The sequence below is a fragment of the Benincasa hispida genome, chromosome 1 (assembly GCF_027475165.1).
Source record: "Benincasa hispida cultivar pf3 chromosome 1, pf3_genome.v1.1, whole genome shotgun sequence".
In the NCBI taxonomy this organism is placed as follows: domain Eukaryota; kingdom Viridiplantae; phylum Streptophyta; class Magnoliopsida; order Cucurbitales; family Cucurbitaceae; genus Benincasa; species Benincasa hispida.
The window spans coordinates 100,030,096-100,056,610 of NC_143478.1; the positions used below are offsets into that span (position 1 = coordinate 100,030,096).

The following is a 26,515-nucleotide window of genomic DNA, read 5'->3' on the forward strand; positions in this document are numbered from 1 at the left end:
GCAACAACAAAAAATACAATAACAATAACACACATATATATAGAGAGATAGAGAGGGGAAAAAAAAAGAAGAGCTACTACTATACACAGACTCAAAATATACATACAAAAATCTCACAGTAAAATTCCCCAAGATGGCAGCCCCTAGCCCCCACATAGAACAACACCACAGAACATCATCTAAATCTAACTCAGTACAAAAATGCACTGACCATAATAAAAAATAAAAAAATGGGCATTGGGAAATCCAATCCTTCCTCGCGCTGGCCTGCACATCATATCATTTCACATAAACAACTCAGCCATTGCATGAAAAATAATAAGCTAACAAACATCATAATAAGCAAAACTATATAGGATCCTTGAAGACTAAAGGAGTTTGATATGACTTTTAGAATCAAGTGCTTTTTCTTTAGCCCATGTATATTCGAAAAACTCACTTATGAATTACTGCACTCCAAACGTTTTGATATTCTAATTATTAGTTTTTTCTTCTTTTATGAATCGGAGTGACAAAAGGTTGAGTCTCAGTGGATCGTGGCAACAAGGCCACTTTGCCAGATACTATAGATTACTTTGAAACTGAATTTCAATTTTCCAAGTGTCCTATTGAAAATATTTCTAGAGGAGAACCAAATAAATTTGAAATTAAAGCATTCCAATTTGATTGCTAGACAAGATAAGCTTCACATGCATATGCCAGAGCATGGTTGGAACTAGTTTGTATCCTTATTCTTCTCATCAGGATAAATATTTCATAAAGAAAATAATTCACAAAGAAAACTCCCTAGAGCAGTGGCACCTACCACTATTTCTCTTAGTCTCAGATGTTGGTAGAGCAGGCAATGACATCTCTGTACAAACATAATCCAAGGCAAGGACAATGTCAAACTTATCGACCAATAAAAATCTTATGTGAAATTTTCAAGTGTAACAAGCAACAGAGCAAAATAAATATCATTATTGATCAATTACCAGGCGCACAAAGAGACAATGTTGAAATTGAGGACGATGAAGGCCACGGTGCTGCAATGTTATCGGTCAAATCACAAGTAAAACTAAAGCCTGTTGAGTTGTCGAATACCACATCTGAAGGCAGGCTCCGAAGAAGACATCCTAAAATTTGGAAAAAAAAAATGAAGTCAGAAATTTTCAACACACAGTTTGGTAATAGAATAGTTCTTCATTGGTGAAGAAGAAAACAAAGAGATAGTGAGACTCCATTGAAATGCAATGAAGCACGACCTTAAATTCCCTAACACTAAATTCTTCTTGTATCACTCAACCTATCAAATATTATTTCACATGAGGACGAGCAATGTGGTGTGCTATCACTACTATAGGCCTTTTATTATGAGCAATTTTATCAATTGCATCTCATTCTTATCCAATCTTTCTTGTAACTGTTCCTTTCTATGATATTATTTTGTTCTCTAAGATGTTGTAATTGGTAAGCAATAAAAATTTTGAGGAAATATTTCCCGAATTCACATTTCCCTGACCAAGGCAATAACCAGCATATTGTAACTGCTACATCACAAATTTCCTGCCGGAGCTAAGAAGCAACAAGTAGCACCAAACAATGGAAACAACTAGAATAGACCTTTATGGCTTTACTCATAGGTTCATCAATAGAGAGAGGAATAATCACTACAAGAAGAAAAAAGGTACAAAAAGGAGAAGAATAGGTAACCTTGCTGTCCATAGGCTGTATTTCAAATGCCACGCAGATGCACAAAACAAATTGAAATGTTAGACAAGATAGAAAGGATGATGAGAGAAAATAAGATTAACAATGCAGTAGCATTATTACCTTGAATGCTGAAATCTTTCAAGTCGACATCGCACAGCTCATAAACATTTGTCATAACCCCACCTTTTCGCAACATAGATCCAAACATTGTTGCACAGATTATAGCTTGTTTATTTGTAATTAACATCTGCTTTTGGATCCCCGCAATGTAAGAATTCAATGAGCTGCAGCATGAAGGACTAGGAGCAGCAACATTGCGGCAATCTTCAATTACTTCTGAAGGCTGCTCAAAATCCAAAGGGCAAACTGCACAGACAATACTCATTTCAAGTAAGAAAGTGTAGTGTAGGAATGAGGGAAGGTAGAAAGCAATAGTTTAAATTTTGATAAGCACATTTTGTGAGTAGGATGGGGGAAGAAGATTATAAGAAAGATGACCAATCAACTGAACCCAAAGACACATGACATGTTGCTTTATGGATGTACAATAACCAAGCTATTATGCAGGTTCATGTTCTAATCGTGTCTTTCTTTATTTTTCTTCTTTCCTACAAGAAGTGTTTAAGAACAATGAAGGAAATAACTGTGCAACCAATATGACGTATTTAAAAGATAATGAACACACATCAGCAATGTTCCCCAATTTAGTTAAGCCACAAGAAATTCAAATTTTTGCTCGTATGAGATCTTCAAAATGTAAATTATATGTCAGACACCTGACTGGTGTACAAAAATAAACAATTGGATGCCAACCATCCTATTTCCAAGAGAAAGTAGATCCATGATAAAGGACTTCTGCTGTCGCTCATGTTTTAAAGATCAAATTCTCATTCTTATGTTTGATAGACATTATTAAAGAATTTTATCTAACAATGAAGTACTTGTTGATATTAATTATTTAAGATATAAAGACCAAGAATTACTCGTTATAAAACAGTATGCTTCATTTCCAAGAAAGTGACCAAAAATTTTGTTTACATAGGTCATCACCGAAAAAGTGGCTGATTGCAAGTGTCCGAAAGATGCAGAAATTTGCTCCTCTTACATCTACATTCCATTATGGAATTCATATGCTTAAAAATTCATATTCTCATATAAATATATGCAAGCAACTTGAGTTAAGATATAAAAATCAAATTGAAAACATTGATAAACATCAAACCTTTGTTAACTTTGCAGGAAGACAATATTCGAAATGCAGTGTTGGCAGCATCTGAGGAGAGTTTCCTAGAAATATATGAATAAACAACCCTTTTACAATCATTTATTGAGTCAATATGAGTAGGCTGCCCTGCCAGATTACTACTTGTATCAGCAGAAAATTGCCTTCCAGATATCTGAAGTGCAGCCTCCATGATAGCAGGCTGACATATTGGTCTACAACACTCCTTGAGAGGATCAACAGTATCACATGCATCCAATAATTTGCTTACATTAACTGATTTTTCGAATGTCGCAACATCTGTCACTGGACATGATCCACCAGTGAGATTTGAAGATTTGACAGAGCAAAGAGTGGGTATTGTCTGATTAGCTCCTCTGCTGGCTAAGATACTAATGATATCTGAAAAACAATCATTAGCAACTGCCTCTTGCAAAACCAACTGATCAGAAGTTAAGCCATAGAAACCCTGGAAGATATGGAGTAGGCTACTAAGTTGTGGACAGCAAATAACATTTCCTACAAGTGCTGCCATAGGCTGAGAACAATCTGATGCTGTTTTGTCCATAACATTTGATATAACAGAAAAATTTACAGGGCATCTCCCAGTTAAAACTGGTTCATATCTGGTAGGAAAAGTTGGATACATTGGGGGCAACGATTCATTTGAATAAGGGAATTGTGGGATAACTGCAGGTGATATCTCTATAGGATCGAAGACCACGCTACTAGGTGACTGAGCCTGCTCTCTCATGGACGAAACAAGACGACTCTGAACCACAGTCGGTAAGGCAACTCCATCATGAAAACTGGATATCCAAATGACAAACAATAGTAACCGGTGGCACATATTACCTGAAATTAAGGTAAGAACCAGCATTCAATATAGTGTATGCCACTATCTTGAGGAGCATGTGTCAACATGAGATGGCATCATGAATTTATATTTTTCTTAGTGAAATATTTTTATTACCACAAGATGCATTTATAATCAAATAGCTTAAATTCATTGATTTTATGCAATTTAACATTTCTGATATCACATTCAATGCATTAAAATGTTAAAGATGGTAAGGAACCTTCTAACATGGATCATAATTGTTTAGATAATAACTACAAGGGGGGGAGCCTTCAACCCTTTCTTGTAGTTTGGCTCATTTTTGCGGGCTTTTCCTTTTTTGTTAGCCTGTGTATTCTTTCATTTTTTTTTCCCAATGAAGGTCACATTTTTTCCTTAAAAGATTAAAAAAAAAAAAAAAAAAGACAAACATAACTAACCAAATACCAAATCCTAGAAAACTTCCAACTAGTTCATAGATTCTCAATGTGTTTATAAATTTTGGATAAAAGTCAATACTCAATTCGAGGAACCACAATATTTAGGACACTGAAAGTCTGAAACACATAATTCATAAGTTAATCATTTTAACAGGCATGGCAATTGAACGTTCTCCATTTTAGAACACCTGGTCACTAAGTCCCGCATTGAATAACATTCTGAAGATAAGTGGAATAAATAGAAGTGCTTAATTATAAAAATGTAATAATAACAGAGGGAGTCATCTGAAAACTGTAAATTTCTTGCTGGCTTAAAGATGAGACCAGCCCAGGCAGGGAAAGCAGACCTACCATTCGGGTAGCTATAGCTTACAGTATGAAAGCGGTCCATCATTCCATTAGCCTCCAGGGGGCATTGACATATGCAAAATAATCCCCAATTGTAATTCCTGAGCTTGTGGAAAAATGCTCTATAGCATATTAAATATGCCAATTCCACCTACAAGCATAAGGTTCTAAATTAAAACAATCTACCACGGAAGATAAAGGCAACAAAGGAATCACTTCATTTTAGCATGCTTTAAAACAAATAACAGCCATTCTAAATTCACCTGCTGCCGTGTCTAGCAGGATGATCACAAATAGTATCCATATATGAAATTTTATTGTCATACTTTCCAGCCTCATGTAGGATTTTTTTTCTTTTTTCGCAGGAAACATCAAAGACCAATAACATGATTCTTTCTTTTTTATTCTTCTTAAAACTCTGAACTTTTGGAGTTAAACACAAGAACCAAAGTATTGTAGATGCCCTACGAAACATCCCATCAGACAAAAGGGATTACTTTCTTAATGAAACAGCAAAGATTAGTTTGAAAGGTCAAAGTGAAGCTCAAAACATTATTATCTTAAAGAAACGTCAAGCTTAATAAGTTACTATTCACATACTACATGTCAAGTATAAACTACAGCATGAAACCAAAATACACGCACCATAAATATTACCGTTCTCCAATATGTAAAGACTAACCACAAGTCCCGATCGACATGAACACAAAGCAATTTAGTGCTGAAAAATCATAATTTAGAAACCCTAAGCAATCGGAACTCACACATGAATCTCTCTCCTAAGTCCTAATACATAAACCACCTTTTCAAAGCTCTCACGAATCCATATCCGAAGCATCTTAAAATGGCTAATCTATAATAAACAGCTTAACCAAACAGGACAACAACCACATAGCACCAAAATCCAGCTTCCACTAAAACGAAAAGAGAAACCCACCACCATCTTTCTCCTAGTCAAACACACAGAAAATTACCTATTTCAAAGGAAACACACCTGAAGAAGAAGAACCCATTGAACAACTCCGTGCAGCGATTAAACAAGCATGAGCTTCCGAATCAACAGTCCAAGCACCCGGAAATGGTATCGGAAGTCGATCGGCTGGGAAATTGACTATGTGGGGGCCGGGGGGTTCTAAATCGGAAAAAATGGCGGTGGCAGAGTACCGGAAAGAGCCGGGAGGGGAATTACCGGCTCCCTGCAGGCGTAAAAGCGGAGGAGTAGGTACTGGAGAGAGTGGGGGAAGGGGAAAATGGGGAAAAAATTAAATAAATAATAAAAAAGGCACTAACTTTACCTTTGTGATAGCCCATTCGGATCTGGGTCAAGGGGAAAAACGGGTCTTGTCCGGACTTTGTTGGATCCGAATCCAATGAGAATCTTTCCTTGTTGGGGAGTGGGTATGAAAGCTTGACCTTTGCAATGAAACATATCCAATTTTATTTTGACTTTCTTTTTATTTCCTCATTTGTTTATTATACTCAATTTGTTCAAGTTAAATTAGGGTAGTTTAAGAAATAGGTTCTTTGTGTTTTTTAAAAGACACAAAATTAGTTTTTTTTTTTTTTGTCGGAATAAAAGTAGAAAAATATCATGAAAGATTTTTATTTTTTTATTTTTTTATTTTTTTATTTTTACATGCAATCTTTATTGTTGCATGGTTGGGTCAAATATATAAAATAGTACCTAAATGTACTTTTTTTGTTTTCTTAAAAAAAATACCTAGATGTTTTATTTTTGAGAAGTTTTGACCTTTTAAGTTTTTATCATGGGAGAAAACTCGATGTAAATAAGAACGGAATAACTTTACAAAATTGATGGCAACTCATCTAAATATACAAATAGTTATAGTATAAATAAACAAAGAGTGCATGCAACAACAATTTTCAAATGTAAGGGAGATGAAAATAATACAGGTGGTAAGTTGCAATAACCATAAGCTTATAAAAACCTTGAGATCTTGTGGACAAATCAATAAGAAATCGAGACACACATTAACAAGTGTTGTCCTAAAGATAATTATTTGCTCTACACAAGTAGTTAATAGGTTACAACAGTCATCTCAGAATGATACAACAACTAATTCTAGTAGAATAACCACTTCGAACTACTTGAATCTAGCAGAATTCTAGATACTTGCTCTTAACTTAATTCATGATAAAAAAGAAAGAGAGAAGAACTTTTCAAATTGAATTGAGATCCTTCAAATGAATAACAACTTGTTATTTATATAAAATTAAAATATTTCTCAAACATAACTCAATTATATAGTTACTTTGACAAATTTAAACAAATTCATCAAATGGTTAACTACAAATTCAACTTCCATATATGTTTAAATTTATAGATGAAACATCATCCTATTTGATGGTTTCGATTCAATTTAAAATTTTCAAAAATGAATTTAATCCACAAATTAAACACATCCAATTTTCACTTCTTTCACGATATTATAAAATATCCAACATATCCTTTGAGGATGTGGATTCTTAATAGAATCCTCTCTTTCTAGGATGTGATTTACATTGCTATCGTTCTTACTCATTCTTGAATTTGATGTGTCTCTTGGTAGGGTACTATTTTTCTTATAAAGACTTAAAAGTGTAAAAAAAATTGAAACTTAAGGACTATGGTGCTCATTACCTGGTGTCTCAACCCTACGATGAGAATGTAGATTAAGACATTTGGTCAAGCAAAGTTGGTACAAGTAGGCACGTCGACATGCCTGAAGCAAGCATGTCGACATGCATAAGCAGATACGTTGACACATATTGAATAAGCACGTCAACATGCAAAAGAAAAAGCACATCGGAGCACAGGCATGCACCACGACATGCTCAAGCAAGCATGTCAACACGGATAAGCAAGCACCTTGACGCACACAAGCAAGCACATCAATATTGGTAAGAGAAAGGGCCATAAAATAGAATCACGACTTGATCGAGGAGGACGATACTATTGGGTTCTATATCCTAAAACTCGTGGTTTGCAAACAATAAACTTATTCTATTAATCAATATAGATGTTATTCAAGTTTAATTCAATAAAGTTGTTATGGAATGTTTGAATTGCACATTTCGTTTTTAGAAATAACCTAAGTCTAATAAACTAAAATCCATGGCTATTACATAAGTACTTGAACTTTATGTGGAGCCATAAGAGTGGATCAAGTTCGAGTAAATAGCCAAAATGGTCTATAGTATATGGATAAGGCTGGGTACCTTATTTTGGGGACACTATTGGATGCGGCTACTTTGTAGATGTTATAATGGTTGTAAAATGCTACAAACGAAGTGATCCTGATTTGTTTCATGTGAAGACATGTAAGTGGAGGCGTCCTATGTAAAATGTTTGATCGGATCCAGAAATAAGCCACTCTTACATTATAATGATGTTTACGTTTTAAGACTGACTATTTCAAAGTGAGGACCTAGGTAACTTGACCTTAATCCTGAGCTAACTATGAACTCTTGTTTATTCGAGATTATCCTTAGATTTGCATGGGTGTGGGTTGGCTCAATAGTGTCGGCTTAATAAGCTTCGGATTTTAGGGGTAAGACTGGGTAGATAGCTGAAGACACAAGGTGCAAGATGAAATTCCCTCCTACCCACTTTTAGGGATAACAAAGAGGTTGTTCCTTTAAGTGCTGACTCCAAGTTTTGAACAAGGGCCCCACTCTCCCATTGGCCTGAGAGGGACTTGGTTTACTGATTGGATTACAAACTAATTGTTCTTTAGAAGATAAGTGGGACTTAAGGAACAAGATGTAATCACGAGGGTAAAATAACTTTTTGACTCATCCGTTATTACGAACAACCTGTGAAGGGTCGACTTACTAATTATAGTTATATCGAGTAGACACAATTATATTTACAGTAAAGAGAGTGCAACTACTAGGTTTTAGTGGAGTGACCTGGTAGTTAATAAATGTTGGTTAAATAGGTTCAAGAGTTTAGCTGGTTAATCTCGGATCGTTGAAGCTCATGATCTATAGGTCCATTAGGTCCCCTTACTAGCTCACAAACGGATTAAACTTTAGAATAGCGTGACGGGAGAATTTGAAACGTTCAAATTCGAATTGAGGGAATCGTTAATTATATGTGATATAATTAAACATTTAATTATCGAATTAAACGAAATTGAAGAATTGGATAATATTTAAATATGATTTAAATATTAAAATTACATGAATAGGGATTCATGTTTGTGGAATTAGTGGTGTAAATAATTTAATATTGGATATTAAATTATTTAATTAATTTTATTTAAAACTAATTATTTAATTAATTTTATTTAAAATTAGAAATTTGAATTTTTGGAAAATTCAAATATTAAATTCAATTTTCGTTTTAATTTAAATTTTTTGAAAATTTAATTAAAAAAATTGGATTTAAATTTAAAAAATTTGGAAAAAACCAATTTAGTGGGGTTTTCCCACTTTAGATACTCAATTCCCACTCATATTCAACTTGTTTTGGTGTCAAGTGGAGAAGCAATCTGATTACATGGAATTTTTTTTAACAAAATTTAGTTCAATTGATTGAGAAATTCATTCATGCAATTCCAGAAATTTAGGAGAGAAGGGTTCTCTCTAAGTCTTGACATTCAGTCTGAAATTTCCTCAAATTTAAGCTCATTTTGGGTTCCACCACCTAATTTAAGGTCCAAGAGAATAGTAAGGAAGATCAAGTGGTGGTCTACAAGCTTTTGGAGTCAAGATTGAAGCTGAATTCGTGGATTGAAGAAGGTCTTCAAAGGTATATCATGAAACCCTGTTTTAAGTTCTTGAACATGCTTTCTTAGTTGCTAAAAATTAATGAATTGGAGTGCTTAATGATTATGTTTGCTTCCACTAATTGTATGGTAACTCAAATAATTGGTATCAGAGCATGATTTAAGCACTCAATTTGTGTTAATTTAGCTTGGTGGGTGATTTTCATAGGTTGTATGAAAATGATTGTTGTTATGGATAATTTCAATTTTGGCATTTAAATCTCTTCAATTACGTGTTAATTATTGTAATTGACTCTTTGTTTATGGGTCTTAATGTGTGATTAAGAGTCTGTAAATTTGTTAGAGTCAATAGACTTGTAATTAGGCTGTAATTGAAGAAATAAGCAAGAAAGGTCAACTGAAGAAAACTTGGTTTGAAGTTACTACAAGGTAGCGTTGCAATGCTACCCACAGAGCATTGTAATGCTACTCATTAGACAGCTTGTGGCATTGCAACGTTGGAATGAAGCATTGCAATGCTGTTCACACTACAAGAAATCGCACTTCTCCCGACACCTCAAATCGCTAGAAAACGGTGGAAGATGCGTCAGGAGATCTTCTCCCGACGACAGACGGATCGTTGGGAGTTTGGTCGGAAAAAATCCGTCAGGAGAGGAACTCCCGATGCATAGAAGAGCGCATCGGGAGTTGTTCCTAGAACTCCCGACATATAGAATAGCACATTGGGAGTTCCTAGAACTCCCGACGGCTGTTTTATTTGTCAAAGAGTTCTAAAACTCCCGACGACCTGTTTTATTTGTTGGGAGTTAGGGGAACTCCCGACGCACTAAAATATGCATGGAGAGTTCTTTCATTGGTTGAATATTGGCTTTTAAATTTTTTAAATTTGTAATTTGTAATTTTTTTAAATTTGATCTAAATAACCTGTAAAGCATCATTAACCAACTCAAACAGATTCACATAATAAATAATACAAACAAAACGAAGTCCATATTATAACAAATAAATGAAAAGTTAAGATCCTACAATAAAACAAAGTCGATACTAAATAAAAGAAATTGTTTTCATACATACATGGAAGAAATAAAATGAAAACCACGTCAATAAATTCAAAAAAGAAAACAACGTCTAGAACACAACATCTTACAATCATCCAACCTTATCTCCGAACAGCATCCTACAATAAAACAAAAACATTCAAATGTCATAATCTTTTATAAACAAGAACGATTATGACCAAACGAACACACCCCCCCCACAACACGTTCAAACTTCATAAACATTCATAAACACAAAAAAACTCCAAGTTGAACGGCAAAATGAACAAAACGAGTATAATCAAACTCTATCCACACCTCACAACAAACATGAAACTTCTCATAAATATAAAAAAACACACAAAACCTACAAGTTCAACTCCAAAACGATTATAATCGAACTCCACCTACCCCCACAACATATTCAAACTTCATAAATAAGAACTAACACACATAAAACTCAAAATTTCTCCCCAAAACAATCTAAACCAAACTCGACCCACCCCCCACAACACATTCAAACTTCATAAACATCCATAAACACACAATAACTCCAAGTTGAATGGCGAAACGAGCAAAACGAGTCAATCAAACTCTACCCACCCCCCATGACAAACATGAAACTTCTCATAAACATAAAAACACACACAAAAACCTACAAGTTCAACTCCAAAACGATTATAACCGAACTCTACCCACCCCTACAACATATTCAAACTTCATAAACAAGAATGAGCACACATAAAACTCAAACTTTCTCCCCAACAATCTAAACTAAATTCGACCCACCCCCACAACACGTTCAAACTTCATAAACATCCATAAATACAAAAACTCCAAGTTCAACCACAAAATGAGTAAAACGAGTTTAATCAAACTATACCCCCCCTCCCCCTTACGATAAATATGAAACTTCTCATAAACATAAAAAAACACACACAAAAACCTACAAGTTCAACTCCAAAACGGTTATAACCGAACTCTACCCACCCCCACAATATATTCAAACTTCATAAATAAGAACGAACACACATAAAACTCAAACTTTCTCCCCAAAACAATCTAAACCAAACTCGACCTACCCCCCAAAACATGTTCAAACTTCATAAACAACCATAAACACACAAAAACTCTAAGTTGGACCCACCCCCCACACACAAGAACGAAAAAAAAAAATCAAAATTCAGTTTTTGTCTACCATAACTGTAGGATAGCAACATATTAGACAACTAAATAATGAAGTAATCATACCTAATTCGATGACCCTCCTCTCTGTGATCGTGTCATGTCTTCAATCATTTTTTTTCATTTCTTCCATTTGTCTTGCATGATCATCTCTCATTTATTTTTTAACGTCTTCAAGTTCTTTAATCCTCGATTGAGATTGTTCGAAATCCCCATTAACAATGCATCCATTGTATGAGTGCACCTCAGACAAAGGTCCCATTGCAAATGAAAAGAAATCATCGAAAATATCTTCTCTCTCGCGCCGTTGTAGAACCTGATAATTAATTATACATTAAAAATGACTACAAAAAATGAATCACCTCTCAACTTCCAATACTATGTATACCTGAGATCTGAACCAATTGGAAAATTTGTGTTGATGCCTTATATATAAGTCAGAGGTGCTTTGAGCTTCACGACGAATTAACCTCAAGTGGTACCTAAAAAATTGATCATTTGAAAGTTATATCAAAGAATTTATCCTAGAACTTAGAAATTTATAAAATTTGAAACGTACTTGCGATAGCCTATTATTTCTTTACAATTGTTGAGAATGTACCAATGTGCGATATGTTTTTCCTCCGCTGATAGTGTCCGTAAAGTTGATGCCCCTAATGGTCGTACCCTCTGCCTAAATAATTCAAATTCATCAAATATCTCATGATCGAGAATGTTATCATCATTTCTTCATCTCTATTGCATCTTGTTTCAATCCCACTTAGATATCGCGAGCAGAAGTTCCATGATTCATTCATTGCACATGCTTTCGCTATAGACCCCTCAGGACGTGCTTTGTTCCATACAAATTATTTTAATGTTTAAACTTCTTTCAATAGGATACATCCAACTGTAACTAACTGGACCCACCACTTTGGTTTCATATGGTAGATGAATAGCAAGGTGTACCATTACATCAAAGAAGGCAGGTGGGAATATTTTCTCCAACTTACAAAGTATGACTGTGATGTGCTTGTAGTCTGTTCAAATCACTTACATGTATTGTTTTTGCACATAAGTCACGAAAGAATGTACACAATTCAACGATAGTAGTGGATACGTTCTTCGGTAGGTATGCTCGAATACCAATAGGGAGTAATCTGTGAAGCAACACATGACAGTTGTGTGTTTTCAGCCTTAAAATTTTTCCATCTTTGTCATTCACACATTGTGATATGTTAGACACGAATTCATCAGGAAATTTCACTGATTTCAAATACTTACAAAACGAAATCCATTCACTATTAGTTAATGTGTACACTGCATGTGGTTTTACAAATTTGTTATCGACTTGTATCAAGTGTAGGTCTTTTCTTATCTTCAAATCTTTCCTTTGTCTTTCTTTCAATATTTAACAATGTGCCCACCAAATTGTTGTATATGTTTTTTTTTCAATATGCATTACATCCAATTTATGTCGTAACAATAGTCTGGACCAATATGGAAGTTGGAAAAAAAAATACTTTTCTTAGTCCAGTTTAGAATTCGTTTTCTTTTTTTTTTTTTTTTTACCTTGCTTCGATAGATGTTTGCTAAGCACAAAAATGTTCAACATATTTATTTGTTCTAAGATCTCTTCTCCATTCATTACGACTGGAGGAGGTCTACGTTCAACTTTTCCATCTTGTTGCCTACTTCGGCCCCAACTATGATTCTCTGAAAGATAACGTCAATGTCCTATAAATGACCTAGATAGGTCACTGTATGTAGGGAAGCCATTAATAGTCCATAATAAGGTGGCATATAGTTGAAAAGACTCACCAGTATTAGAACCATAATTTCACACACCATTGTCCATAACCTTTTCAACCTTCAATCAACGGCAACAAGTAAACATCAATTTCCTTTCCAAGAGATTTTGGACCAGGCATGAGTAAAAACATGAAGAAGTTTGTTTCCTTCATGCATTTTCAAGGGGCCAAATTATAAGGGATTATCACCACATGGCACATACTATAAGAAGTACTCATATTTCCAAACGGATTGAACCCATCTAGAGCTAATCCCAAACGAATATTTTGGGAATCTAAAGAGAAATGAGGAAATTCACGATTAAAATATTTCCACCCTTCTGCATGAGCTGGATGTCACAATACATCCTTCGTCTCAACTCGCTTATCTTTATGCCATCTCATGTCAAAAGTGCCTTCTTTTGATGCAAACAATTGTTTTAATCTCGGCATCAATGAAAAATGGCGCAATATCTTGTGTGGTATTTTTTTACCTTTGCCATTATTAACTTTGTACCGAGACTCACCACAAATGGAGTATTGTTGCAAATATGAAAATTCTTTCTGATATAATACACAATCATATTTGCACGCATGAATAGACTTATAACCTAGGCCTAAATCACACAATTTTCACTTAGCTTCATAAAAGGATGTAGGTATAATGGTGCCAGCTGGAAACGCTACTTTTAACAATTTCAGCAACATGTCAAACGATTTGTTACTCTAACTGTTGAGAACTTTGATATGCATCAACTTTACTAAAAAGTTCAAGGATGAAAATTGCAAAACCAGGGTATAGTTCATTACGTGCTTTGGTAATTAAATCCTCGAATAAGTTCGTGGTATCTCTTTCTTGACCATTAGAGGACATTTCATTCTCAATCCATTCTTCATTTGCATCTTCGTTTTCAATTGGACTTGTAGATCGTTTATAAGATTCAACATCTCATTTTCTTCGACACATTACCCTCTATACTATCTAATTCAACATTGTGTATTAAATGAGTTGTATGACTTTCAAAACCTCTAGATAAGTTTACTGGCTCTCCATGATATACCCATTCACAGTATAAGAGAGATATTTCATATCTTAATAGATGTCATTCCACGATATCTAATTTTTCCCAAATTGAATCATACAATTCTTGCATGGACATCCTATTCGTTCGGAATCATTAACATGAAACTTCACCATGTCTAAAAATTGGGATACTCTCTATACTCCACTGATAACTTATTTCTTAGTTTAATCCATTCTTTATTCATCCTTAAAATAAATCTTTTCTGACCAAATTGTAATCCAAAACAATAACTTGTATTAGAGGACAAAGTACAAAGTCTTTATTAAGCATGAATTTTGATTAATTTAATAAACAATTCCAAGTTTGTTCAGAGAATTTAAAATTTTAAATAATCTCTAATAGGTGATTTGACTTGTGTACACAACATCTGTGGAGTATAATTTATATTATAAAAATAATGAGCATTTAGGAATGTAATTGTATGTTTTCACTTTTCAGAAGTGTATTTCTTCCATATTTCTTACTATGATTTGCATCTTTCTTAAGTACAATTGTTATTAGATGAGACTTAAACTTTTCAATTTTGAATTTTTATGATATACTAGTTGTAAAGTACTAAAGACTAAACTAAGTCCAAAATTAAGTAATAAGTAAAAAGGGTCCATTTTTTTGCCCTTAATGTTATTGATTTGGTTTGAAAAATAAAGTGTTTTTAGGGGTATAGAGTTGAATTTTCCTTCATTAAGTTAGTTGAATTAACAGAGGTAAACAGATGTATCATTTTACTTATACATGTGTCGAACATCTCATAAACTAAATAACGTACGTCAGTTACTCCTCTCGTTATCAGTTTGAATATCCACCTCTTCATGTTTATCTTTTGAGAAGAATCCCTTTAAACTCTCTTAACAAATGAACATACTATTGTCATATCCTATAAGAGAGAACAGACAAGTCTTTCACAAGTATTGCCTTGAATAGTTGATCCAGGTTAGCCAGACTGAACTGCTTTATACAATTATTAAAACTCAAGAAAATTTTAGGCTTCAGAAAGAAAACTCAAGAAAATCATCAACTTCTAAAACCAGTTTCCTATCCATGTTCATCATTAGAGACCATGATATAACTTTTAAGAAGAGTGATGATTAAATGTTCATAGAATTTTCAAAAGAAGTTTTAGTCATATAAACAAGCATCATGGTAAATTTGAAATATATTTTTAATTAGTTTTAGTCAAGAAAGTCACTAAATCCTTAACCTTAAGAATTAAAAGGGGAAAAAAAACTCAATCCATTAAATTGCAGAAATTGTAACATCTACAATCTACCAAATTGCAGAAATTGTAACGTAATGAAATGAGTCAATCTCAATTAGGGCAACAAGGAAGGAAAAAAAAACCCTATGCTAGAAACATTAGATTTAATTTAAAGAATAACAAGAGAGATAGATGCTAAATGACAATAAATCAAAGCAAGAGTAATCGGATTTCAAAGTAATGGAAATGAAACAATGGCTTAAATTTACAAAATAAGAGAAAGGAAATGAAAAGGATGTGGGCGTACCTGTTGAAAGCTTGCGTAGGACACTGGAGCGACGAACAAATCGAAGCGAATGATGAACGGTGATTTGAATCGAACGGCGAACCGAGTTCTGAATTGAAAGGTGATTGAAAGGACATCGGAAGGCGAACAGAGATCTGAATCGAAGTGAACGACGAACAATGATCAGAAGGACATTAGAAATCTAAACTGAACAATGAACGAAAAAGGAAATGGGAGCTTGTGAAGGCATGCAAACAACGGATAGCACGCGAACGGCAGGCGAGCGACGAAGGCAATGCCAAGCGAGTGGCGAACAGATCGAGAGAGAGCGTCGTCAGCTAGGGTTTGTATTTCAAATTGGGGTTAATGGGGAAGAAGAGAGGCTGCCCAATCTGTGTATATACTAGATTTAATCTCTCAACATCTATCAACGGCCGTCGAGAGTTCCGAACCGGTTCAGCCGGTTCGAGTCTAGGAGGTCCGATTCGACCCAATTTTGGCCGGTTCAACCTGCTTTGGTGCTTTAGAAATCTGGTTTAGGCGATTCGGGTCGGTTTGAGCGGTTAGAAGCAATTTGGAAGCCGATTTTGATTACTTTTGTAATAATTCAGGTTGTTTGCTTGCTTAGAATGCCAAAACTGATCCATATCAGTGTGTGTTTAATTATTTATGCATCATGAATGTATGTTATAATTAAATTAATCTTGTATGTGCATATAGTATGCCATGTAGATTTAAAATCACCATAGGAAGCATGTAACATGCATTGAAAGTATGTTATAAAAGTTATAATATATAATATACATGTTTAGGTTTTCAATTGTTTAATATAAAATGTTATACTAAATCCCGAAATGCTTGATGTATGTTATGGATGAAAAGCATGTCTAAAGTTTTATAAAGTTGTTATAAAATGGACTAGATATTTAAAATTCATAACAAAGATAAGATGCATGTTCACGTAGGGTTAACAAATAACAACTTGTTTTAATAGTTAAAATAGGTCTTTATCTTGTAAAATTTGGTTACAAACTTAACCGGTCTATAATCTTGTCTAAGGCTAGAGGTATTGAAGTTAGATGGTTTATGGAACACCTCATACGTGGGGATTATAATCGAATAATTGAGCTTGGTTAACCTGATTTTATGAGCATACATAAACAAAGTAAGGTTTTAAAACTGGTGTAGGTTAAAATCCAAATATAAACGTTATACTTAATAATCACCCAGAATTAGGTTGTTTTATTAGTCGGAATATACCTAAATAAATTTTTACCTAAAATAAATAGAAAACTTCAGTGGAAGATTAGAAACATATGCGCTATGTTGTTCTTAGCTCTCGCGTCCCTAAGAGTTCACATTGCTAGATTCATACTCGGCTTCGTGTCACCCTGGAAGTGACCTCCATTCAGAAAGTGTTTGCATGGGTCAATAGCAAGGTGAATAGGGGGAAGTAGTTCATAGTAAGTGGGTGAAGGATGTATGTCAACATGTCCTTCGGTCTTTTCCATTAGTTTGGACCTTGAAATTTCTATGTTACGTCTGCTTGTCGTTTTTATGCGATATATGCTAGTCGTTTTACGACAGCTATCCCCTAGGAGGGTTGTAACATGAGATTTGGAACAACTCAAACTCTAAAAATGGATGGATTTATTAGATCAATTTCCAACCTTGACTTTCCAATTCAATAACATTATTAAGGCCAACCTCTGAGGTCTGAAAATGAAGGGTTATACTTATAAGAATTACTAAGTGTTAGTAAGTTCTTGACCGAAAATAGTAACTAAATGACTATAGGAATATGAGTTATTATGGAATTAGTATTTAGTTAAGAATTTCTTGCTTATGTGAAGGAGTATTTGACTGCCCCTCAGTAGCATCTATTTTGACTCACTAAAGTATCATTGCAAATAAAATAATGAAATTTGGGTACATTATTACTTTGCTGAAACATGATTGGATTTAAAAGCAGTTCACTAATAGAATTTGTTTATACTTTCAGAATGACTAGCTCACTAATACGGTTATTGGCTTCTAAGAAAATTAATGGGGATAATTATGCTACATGGAAATCAAACTTGAATCCAATACTAGTAATAGATGATCTGAGGTTCGTTTTAACTGAGGAATGTCCTCCTAACTGTTGGGGTTGATGCCCTAAATCTCGTAGGGTCCCATAGTTTGTAATTGTAATGTATAAACATTTTATTTATGTAATAAAATATGTGATTTTTTATTTCAAAATTAGTTGCATTAACCACAAACCAACAAACTAACATCCAAGGTTATCTTATAGCTTAAACATGTATGTAGAGACATATGGATGGATTATGTTTAAATGATAACTTAAATGGTTTGTAGTAGATGGATAAGGCTGGATACGTTATCCTGGTGACACTACGAGTATGACCCGCTTTATAGATGTTACAATTGTTGTAAAGTGCTACAAATGAGCTGATCCTGATCATTCATGTGGAGACGTTTGAGCAGGGATATTCTATACAAAGGAGTTTGTATAAGACTGGATCACGAAAGATTTAGTCTCATTATATAATGCTGTTCATAACAGAGACTTACATTTCACTAAGATGACCATAGGTAACATGACCTAAATCCTGAATGAGTTGTGAATTTCTACTTATGAAGGCGGTTCTTTGATTTGTATGGGTGAGAGTGGTCAGATCGCCGATTCAACAAGTATACCATTTTGGGGATTCGTCTGATTGGGGAGTTGGGAACACAGCTACATAAGAAGGAATTCACTCCTTCCTCAATGTTGGGGCAAGTAGATAAATTGCTCTCTTAAGGGTTGATTCTGGGGCTTGAACAATGTGGCGCTACACCCTCTCCTGTCTTGAGAGAGGTTTAATCATAATTGGACTATGATTTATTATTTATTAGAGGAATCAGTGATACTTAAAGAGTTAGATGTAACTACAGGGGCAAAACGATAATTTTGGCCCAGCTGTACTTACGAGTAATTTGTGAAGGGTCATTGTACTATTGATTGGTTATATCCAATGGACATAGAGATATATCTGTAGTGGAAGAGTGTAGCTGTCGATCTTTAGTGAAGTGCCCGACAGTTAATTTACTTAAAGAGTTTAATTAATTATTTACGTATTGTTGGAGCTTCAAGCTACAGGTCCATGAGGTCCCCTCGGTAGCTTAACGAGATTTAATGAGAATTGGTTTTTGGATTTATTTGAATTGTTCAAATTAATTGATGAAATTAATTATATATGATATAATTGCTATAATGTATTTGATATATTATATTTATGAGAGGAAATAAATATTTGAATATGATTCAAATATTAATTATATGAATTGGATTCAAATAGTTGAATTTAATTTAAGTTTGATTTATATTAAAAGCCTTTGGTGAGAGAGAATTGAAACTATATGTTATATTGTATTTGATACAATATAAAAACTATAGGTTATATGTTATATATGATATAACATATAGTTATGTATATATGTATAATAAATTAGTTCTAATATATATATATATATAAAATTTATTAAATATAAATTATTTAATTTAATTTAAAATTAAATTAAAGGGAGGGAAATAACTTCCTTCCCCTTAATTCTCTCCATCACATTGGTGGGTGGTTGCTAGAGAAAAGGGGATTCATCTTCTACCTCTGAGTGGTTTTTCAAAGAAGTACTCTGAACAGAAAAGTTATGTGTTTTAGAAAGTTCCCTACTCCTCCATCTCCTCTCTCAATCCCTTCCCTCAAAATCCAAAATAGCCAAAGCCCACACCTCCTGGGTTCTCTACCTGAGAATATTGAGGACTTCTAATGGTGGTGCCCATTTGACCTTTCAAATCTGTTTGTGTTTTTCACATAAAAGAAGAAACATGAAGATTTGGACTCTTCAAGGGTAAATCTTCTCTTTCCCTTTTTTAATCTTCTATTTGCTCATGCATGTTGTATTTTTGTTTACTTAAATGCATGATCTGTTCTATTTACTGTAAAGTTAATGTTCTGTAAAATTAGGAAGATTGGGATGATCCATCGTTTTCGCTCAATGACCCTTCATAGGGATCCTTCACTAACCCCAGCTCAAACGTAAATCGAACTATTCGGGAAGCATATGACAAGTGGATAAGGGAAAATGAAAAATCCCAAGCCTATATTCTTGCCAGCATATCTGATATTTTGGTTAAGAAACATGATCGCATGCGTATCGCTAAAAAAATTATGGAATCTCTGCGGGGGATATTTCGACAGCCGTCCTTCTCCCTTAGATATGATGCTATCAAATATGTTAATAATTTCCATATGAAGGAAGCGACCTCTGTTAGAGAACATGTCTTAGACATGATGATCCATTTCAATGTGGCAGAAGTAAACGAAGTTGTCATAGACGAGAAAAGTCAGGTCAGTTTTATTCTAGAGTCTCTTCCGAAGAGCTTTTTACAGTTCTGCACAAACGCGATGATGAACAAGATAGAATATAACTTGACCACTCTTCTCAATGAGCTACCGATTTATCAGTCCCTCTAGAAAAACTAAGGGACAGGTGAAACACATCCAAAAAGTGCATTTTCTAGGCTTAGAATTTAGTTAGTTTTATGCTTAATTTGAGATCTTTGATGCTTTTATTGTTTGATTGTAAGAAATCGAGCAATTGGATGAGAACAAGCAATTTTAGAAGATTAATGACCAAAATACCCATAAGAAGGTCAAAGTTTTGACCTAAGGCATTGATCAATGGAGAAAACGGAAAGAAAATTCATAAATTAGAGGCAGGGCAGTGTTGAACAATCGTTGCAATAATGCCCCGTGACGCTGCAAGGCAGATAGTTCATGGAAATAGGGCAGCGTCACAACGCTACACGCTACGATTAATAATGCTAAAATTACCGTCAGCATTGCAACGCTACATTGGAGCATTGCAACGCTGTGACTGTTGTCTATATAAGTAGTTTTTGGCCGATTTGATTTGGAGAGACACTTTTAGGGATATTTTGAGAGCTTAAAGCGATATTTCGATGAGGCCTCCCTGGCGAGTGTAATTCTGGATAGAGACGGCATCTCGAAGCTTCAAATGATCGAAGATTTGAAGAGATAGTTGGGGTACGATTTCAGATTCGAGGACGAGAGTCAAGAACATGGTTTACAATTTCTTCCCACTTATTTTTTGTTCCTTCGTGTTTGGAAACCTCATGAATGGTCTATGTTTGTGTTGTAATCATGAGTGACTGATTTGTGTTTCTAGGGTGTTGATCTAGTTTTATGGATTGCAAAAACTAATTTGATTATTTATTGGGATTGAATTTATGTATAATTATTTTAGCATGTTTGTTCTTAATGCTTTTGATTAACTGATCACTAATTGAATGTTCTTTACTTAATGTCTGTCTCGAGAGAGAAGATGTTGAGTTGGATCTAGGATGTTAAACGATTAATCGAGTATGCACGAGAGTGATAGAAGATTAATAGAGATTGTTGATGGAGGAACTTAATGCTATGGCTAGTCAAGTGATAGAAGAGATTCGAGTCAATGGTTAGTCATTAGAAAGGGTTGAGCTCAAAAGATGATATCTAGATAAAAGACTCCTAGGTCTATAATTTGCATGAAATCAATCTAAGGTCAAAATAATTAATTTGGTTAATCCATTTAACAAAATCATACCCTAGAACGTGTCTTTGTCTAGTTTCGTCCCGGTGTTATCTTTTCTTGTTTTTTAGGATAAGATTAGATTAATTCTCATCACAGTCTGGTACCCTAATTAAAATTAGAAAAATCTCTGAATAGCTAAAAGAGTCAAACTAATTCCTCAGAGGACGATACTCGATCTCTTGACTGTTTTACTATATTATAATTTGACATGTGCGCTTGCGCTACCATCAACGAGAAGCAGAGGTAAATGTTGCCACTGAAGACAAAAGAGGATCGTCCTCTAAGATAAAATCTAATTCTTTTTCTATGAACAAAAGTGTTCAAATGAAAAAGAATAAGGGGAAAGGAAAGGCTTCTACTGACCGCAATGGCAAGGCTAAAGTTGCAGACAAAGGAAAGTGTTTCTACTGCAACGAAGACAGACACTAGAAAAGAAACTGTCTGAAGTACCTTGCAGAAAAGAAAGCGAAAAAAGAAAAATCAGGAAATTAGTTTCTTAAAAATGCTTGTAGAAGAAGAGATAACTCTTAGGGTTATGAACAAGGGAGGCTATCTCCGAAAAAACAGTAGGAGTTCCTGAAGTTGTTATTAAAAGATAGATCCATTATATTAGATAATGTACATCTTTTTTATGTGATGAAAAGTCTTATATCTATCTTTTGTAAGAACAATTGTATAAAATTATCATTTTGAGATAAATGGAGTGTTAATTAGCAAAAGAAGTATTTTTATATGTTCTTCTATAAACAACTTTTATGTTAAAACCGACCAAAGCATAGGCCATTTCAAATATTTAGATATTTAAAATGGCTGAAAGCAAAAGACAATGGTTTCTTCAAGTACTTATCTTTGGCAATTAAGATTTGATCAAATAAACCTTAATAGGATTGAGAATGGTTAAAAGTGGTAATCTAAATTAGTTAGAAGACAACCTTTTAACACCATGCGTGTCTTGTCTTGAAGATAAGATGACCAAAAGATCTTTTATAAGAAAACGTCTTAGAGCCAAAAAACCCTTAGAACTTGCACATTCAGACTTCTATGGTCCGATGAATGTCAAGGTACGAGGAAAGTATGAATATTTCATCAGATTTATTGATGATTATTCAAAGTACAGTTCTATTTACCTAACTTGATCATAAGTCTAAAACACTTGAAAAGTTCAAGATGTATGAAAACTTGTTAAGTAAAACAATTAAGACACTTCGATCAGATCGAGGTGGATAGTACATAAAATCTGAGATTTTCAAAACTATTTGACAGAACATGGAATCCAGTCACAACTCTCTCAAGAAGAAAAATAGAACCCTATTAGATATGGTTCGATTGAAAGATGAGCTATGCTTAGTTGCCTAAATTATTTTTGGGAATACACAGTAGTGACTGTTATATACTTTTTGAACATCATTCCAATGTTTCTGAAACTCCATATGAGTTGTGGAGAGGTCACAAAAGGTTGTTTATGACATGTAAAGGTTGTTTGCATTTTTTTAGAATTTGGAAACGACCAACACATGTGTTAGTGCCGAACCCTAAGGAATTGGAACATCATTCAAAATAGTATACCTGTCCGTAGGCAACCCAAAAGTAATATACTTCTTCAACCCAGAAGAAAATTAAGTATTTGTATCAATAAATGCTACATTACTTGAAAAAGTACACATGAGAGATCATCAATTTTGTGATAAAGCTAAGTATTGTGTCAAGTTTCCATAGTAATTATAGAAAATCAATAAGAGTCATTGATTAAACTGACCCAAAAAAAAAGAGTTGTTAAGACTGGTCAGATGCATCTTACAAAAAGAGTTGAGAATGCCTTGACGTAGTGGGAAGGTTATGTGACAGCCTAGCCATAACATGGGTTTAGTAGAAACTCAAGCCACCAATAATTGGTGATGGCATCGAGAATCAAGAAGTTGAGGGTATAAGATGCGTTTTCTATTTGTTGATTATTAGAAATCTACTGTATACTGATATGTTTGTAGGGGTCTGATAACGGGCAGAAATGCACATTATCATAGTGCTAAGTTCTCAAACAATGTTGGATTATGTTGATGAAATATGTTAACTTGCATCCATTAAGCATCGTTTTCATAATATTGCGATCGTATGTGTTCATTGCATTAGAACTGTTGATTTTTGTATTTTTGTATAGAATATGCGTTAATGCAATGCAAGAATTGTGATCATAGGAAATCATTGGTCGAAGCGCAACTTCACCGCAAGGCTTTGCGTTGATCGTGCTCGCAAACATTCACTCGAGAAGGATCGCCACAACTTGGTTAGCGCAACATGGTAGGCGCATCCGGGTGAAAGGCTAATTAAGCACGATGGGACATAAAGCTGATGACAGTCGAATCCGAATTAAGTTGACAGTCGATAATGGTCACAAATACATTTAGTTTTTCGGTGACAATTATTCGACGCATTAGTCAGAATTAAAGCCGTCCCATCTGTACAACAATGAGAGAGAAACCGCCTTTCACCATGGATTCTCTATAAATACCAAGGGCATTCTTCAGAGAAGGGGTTGACGAGTTGACGAGTTAAGCAGTTAGAGATTTCATACTTCAGTTCGCACACTTTTGTTTTCTTTCATTTTAAGGCGGACGCAAGGGAGGAAGTTGTGCCGGCAGATCGTTCCAGTAAGCTTGGGAGAGTGCCGGAAGCTTGAAGGACAGAGAGAAGGCTAAGGCCTGTGGAAGAGGGAACATCTTTAGAACAAAATAGAGATTTCAGTGTAAAAGCCTCGGCCAGTAAGGAATTGCTACCAGGGTCTCTACCTTTAACTTCCATTGTCATTTTGTTCTCAACTCATTTATAAAAATGGAAATTCCTTCTCTATATATGTTCACTCTCTGTTATTCACGCATGAGTAGCTAAATCAGTTGAATGGGTTGAGAAGCATTTAGCTAGCACAACTAAGGAATCTTCAATCTTTGCGATTATCTTGTATTATGTACATTTTATTCATCCATTAGAGATACTCGGGAGGGTAGTCTAAGGACACGATCTAGACTTGGGAAGGTCAGTTTAGAATCTAGGCTTGAGAGAGTTAGATTAGAACACATTATACAAGAGATAGGTGCTTAGGAATGAGCATTATTTATTTTTAACGCATCGCATGCATCCTAGAGGTAGGATATGATTGTATGCAGTCACCTTGCTTTCATGCATTTTGCATCATCGCATAGGACAAGAGTAGAGACTTGGGAATAAGCTCTATGGACACTTTTGCATTCGACACATGCGTCCTAGACTTAGAAGCATCGCATTTCCATTGGAAAATGACTTCTGTGTATGGTTGTAACATGATCGCATAGTCTGACGCATTACCAAGTAACGCTAGCTAAAGATTTTCTTAACCCTTTCATCGTATACTCATTGCATCTATCACACAACTGCCTTTTCTCAAAGCCGTCGCATTTATTTATTTTTCATCAACGTAGACAACAACCCAACAACTTATTTATTTATCCGGTTACCGCAAAGTTCTTCATAAAAATTATCAACGCAATCTGTTTTCACAAGTCCCTGTGTTCGACCTTGGACTTACCAGGAAACTCAGAGGAATTTACACTTGGATTCCGCTGGGGAAACTTAAGAGCACAACGCAATTTCATCAACGCATATCATGCACATTTCCATTTCATAAAACCAAGCATCAAGTTTTTGGCGCTGTTGCCGGGGACTTCGGCAAAATAGAGTGCTAACGGTAATTTTTTTGATTTCTTTGCAGACTCTCAATCTCTGGCGAATTACGACCCAGAGATTGAGAGGACATTCAGAAGAAGATTAAGAGACCGCCAACAACAACAAGAAAGAACACCAAGAATGGCGGAGCAACCGGACGTAAGGGACGCTAACGCGAATAATATAATGGCCAACCCCATCCTTCTGGCGAATGACCGCAATAGACCCATCCAGAACTATGCATCAACTAACCTCTATGATTTCTCTCCAGGAATCATGAGGCTGACGTTAGATGGATCGAGGTTTGAAATGAAGTCGGTAATGTTGCAGATGATCCAGGCTGCTGGGCAGTTTGGAGGAAGGCGTGGCGAAGACCCACACGCCCACCTCTGGAGCTTCATAGAAATCTACAACACTTTTGTGTTCCTGAATATCTCAACCGAGGAAGTTTGACTAACTCTGTTTCTATTTTCTTTGTGTGATCAGGCAAGGAAATGGGCATATTCTCTTGAACCGGGGGAGATAACTTCGTGGGAACATGTGGTGGAAAAGTTTATGAAGAAGTATTTCCCAACAATCGAGAACGCTAGGAGAAGGAAATTAATAACAAATTTTGAACAAGGAGATGACGAATAGCTCAGCGATGCTTGGACGAGGTTTAAGCAGTTGGTAAGAGACAGTCCACACAATAGCTTACCAGATTGCCTGCAAATGGAGATTTTCTACCAATGATTGAACCTCTCTTCCCAGACCGCTGTCAATGCGGCAGCCGCTGGTGGTCTGCTTGACAAAACATATGGTGCAAAGAGTATACTTGATCACATTTCCAAAAATCACGAGGATTGGGGGGAAAGCGATCAGAGATTAAGAATCAAAGAAAATGACGCAAACAATGGGGCCATCACGTCCCTGCAAAATCAAATGACTGCAATGATGAGTCTAATACAAGGCATCACAATTAATAATACGGGAGCGAAGAAAAGGCAGGTCAGCGCAATCACTCAAATGACCGCAAGTTGTGTCATTTGCGGTGATGCTCACCCGATGGAGGAATGCCCAACAAACCCGCAGTCGGTATGCTTCATGAGAGATAATCTCTATTCCAATACATATAACCCCAGGTGGCGAAACCACCCAAATTTTGCGTGGAAAAATCAACAGCAAAGTTTTCAACCTGTGGCACAAAAAGGAGGGCCACCCAGATTTTTCCCGCAAAACAACGGTCCAGTGCGAAGCCAAGCTAGCAGCTCACAACCACAACAATCTTCATCCTTAGAGAGCTTGTTAAAGCAATACATTGAGAAAAAAGAATCAGTGCTTCAGAACCAAGCTACATCTATTAGAAATCTCGA

At 35.1% G+C, this 26,515-nt stretch overlaps 2 protein-coding genes across 5 annotated transcripts in view; both read right to left on the reverse strand.

Moving 5' to 3' along the window:
- Positions 1-56: 56 nt before the first annotated feature.
- Positions 57-5,815, reverse strand: LOC120088746 (GPI-anchored protein). 4 transcript variants are annotated; one of them, XM_039046185.2, is made up of 8 exons: positions 5,535-5,812; positions 4,544-4,691; positions 2,915-3,769; positions 1,813-2,058; positions 1,693-1,707; positions 975-1,115; positions 806-853; positions 57-267 (listed from the first exon to the last, which is right to left on the reverse strand). In XM_039046185.2, the coding sequence occupies exons 2-8, from the start codon at positions 4,584-4,586 to the stop codon at positions 191-193; spliced, it is 1,425 nt and encodes a 474-aa protein (XP_038902113.1). In that variant the 5' UTR covers positions 4,587-4,691; positions 5,535-5,812; the 3' UTR covers positions 57-190. The 4 variants fall into 4 exon arrangements, with proteins under 4 accessions (XP_038902113.1, XP_038902121.1, XP_038902125.1 ...); XM_039046193.2 differs by having other exon boundaries at positions 5,515-5,808; XM_039046197.2 differs by lacking the exon at positions 1,693-1,707 and having other exon boundaries at positions 5,535-5,815.
- The window catches only part of LOC150038907 (putative CCR4-associated factor 1 homolog 8), a 22,401-nt gene continuing 1,293 nt past the window's right edge, over positions 5,408-26,515 (reverse strand). The window contains exons 2-3 of the mRNA XM_090314973.1: positions 5,535-5,765; positions 5,408-5,490 (exon numbers count right to left, since the gene is read on the reverse strand). Coding sequence (XP_090171099.1) covers positions 5,408-5,490; positions 5,535-5,765 — 314 coding nt within the window. The remainder of the gene's footprint in view (positions 5,491-5,534; positions 5,766-26,515) is intronic.

Excerpts from the sequence above, each read along its gene's own strand:
- LOC120088746 (XM_039046185.2), bottom strand. The coding sequence starts at position 4,586 with ATGATGGACCGCTTTCATACTGTAAGCTATAGCTACCCGAATG. Across the intron at positions 3,770-4,543 it reads AAGCTATAGCTACCCGAATG|GTAATATGTGCCACCGGTTA; the intron begins GTAGGTCTGCTT and ends CCTTAATTTCAG. Across the intron at positions 268-805 it reads TGAGACTAAGAGAAATAGTG|GCCAGCGCGAGGAAGGATTG; the intron begins GTAGGTGCCACT and ends TATGATGTGCAG.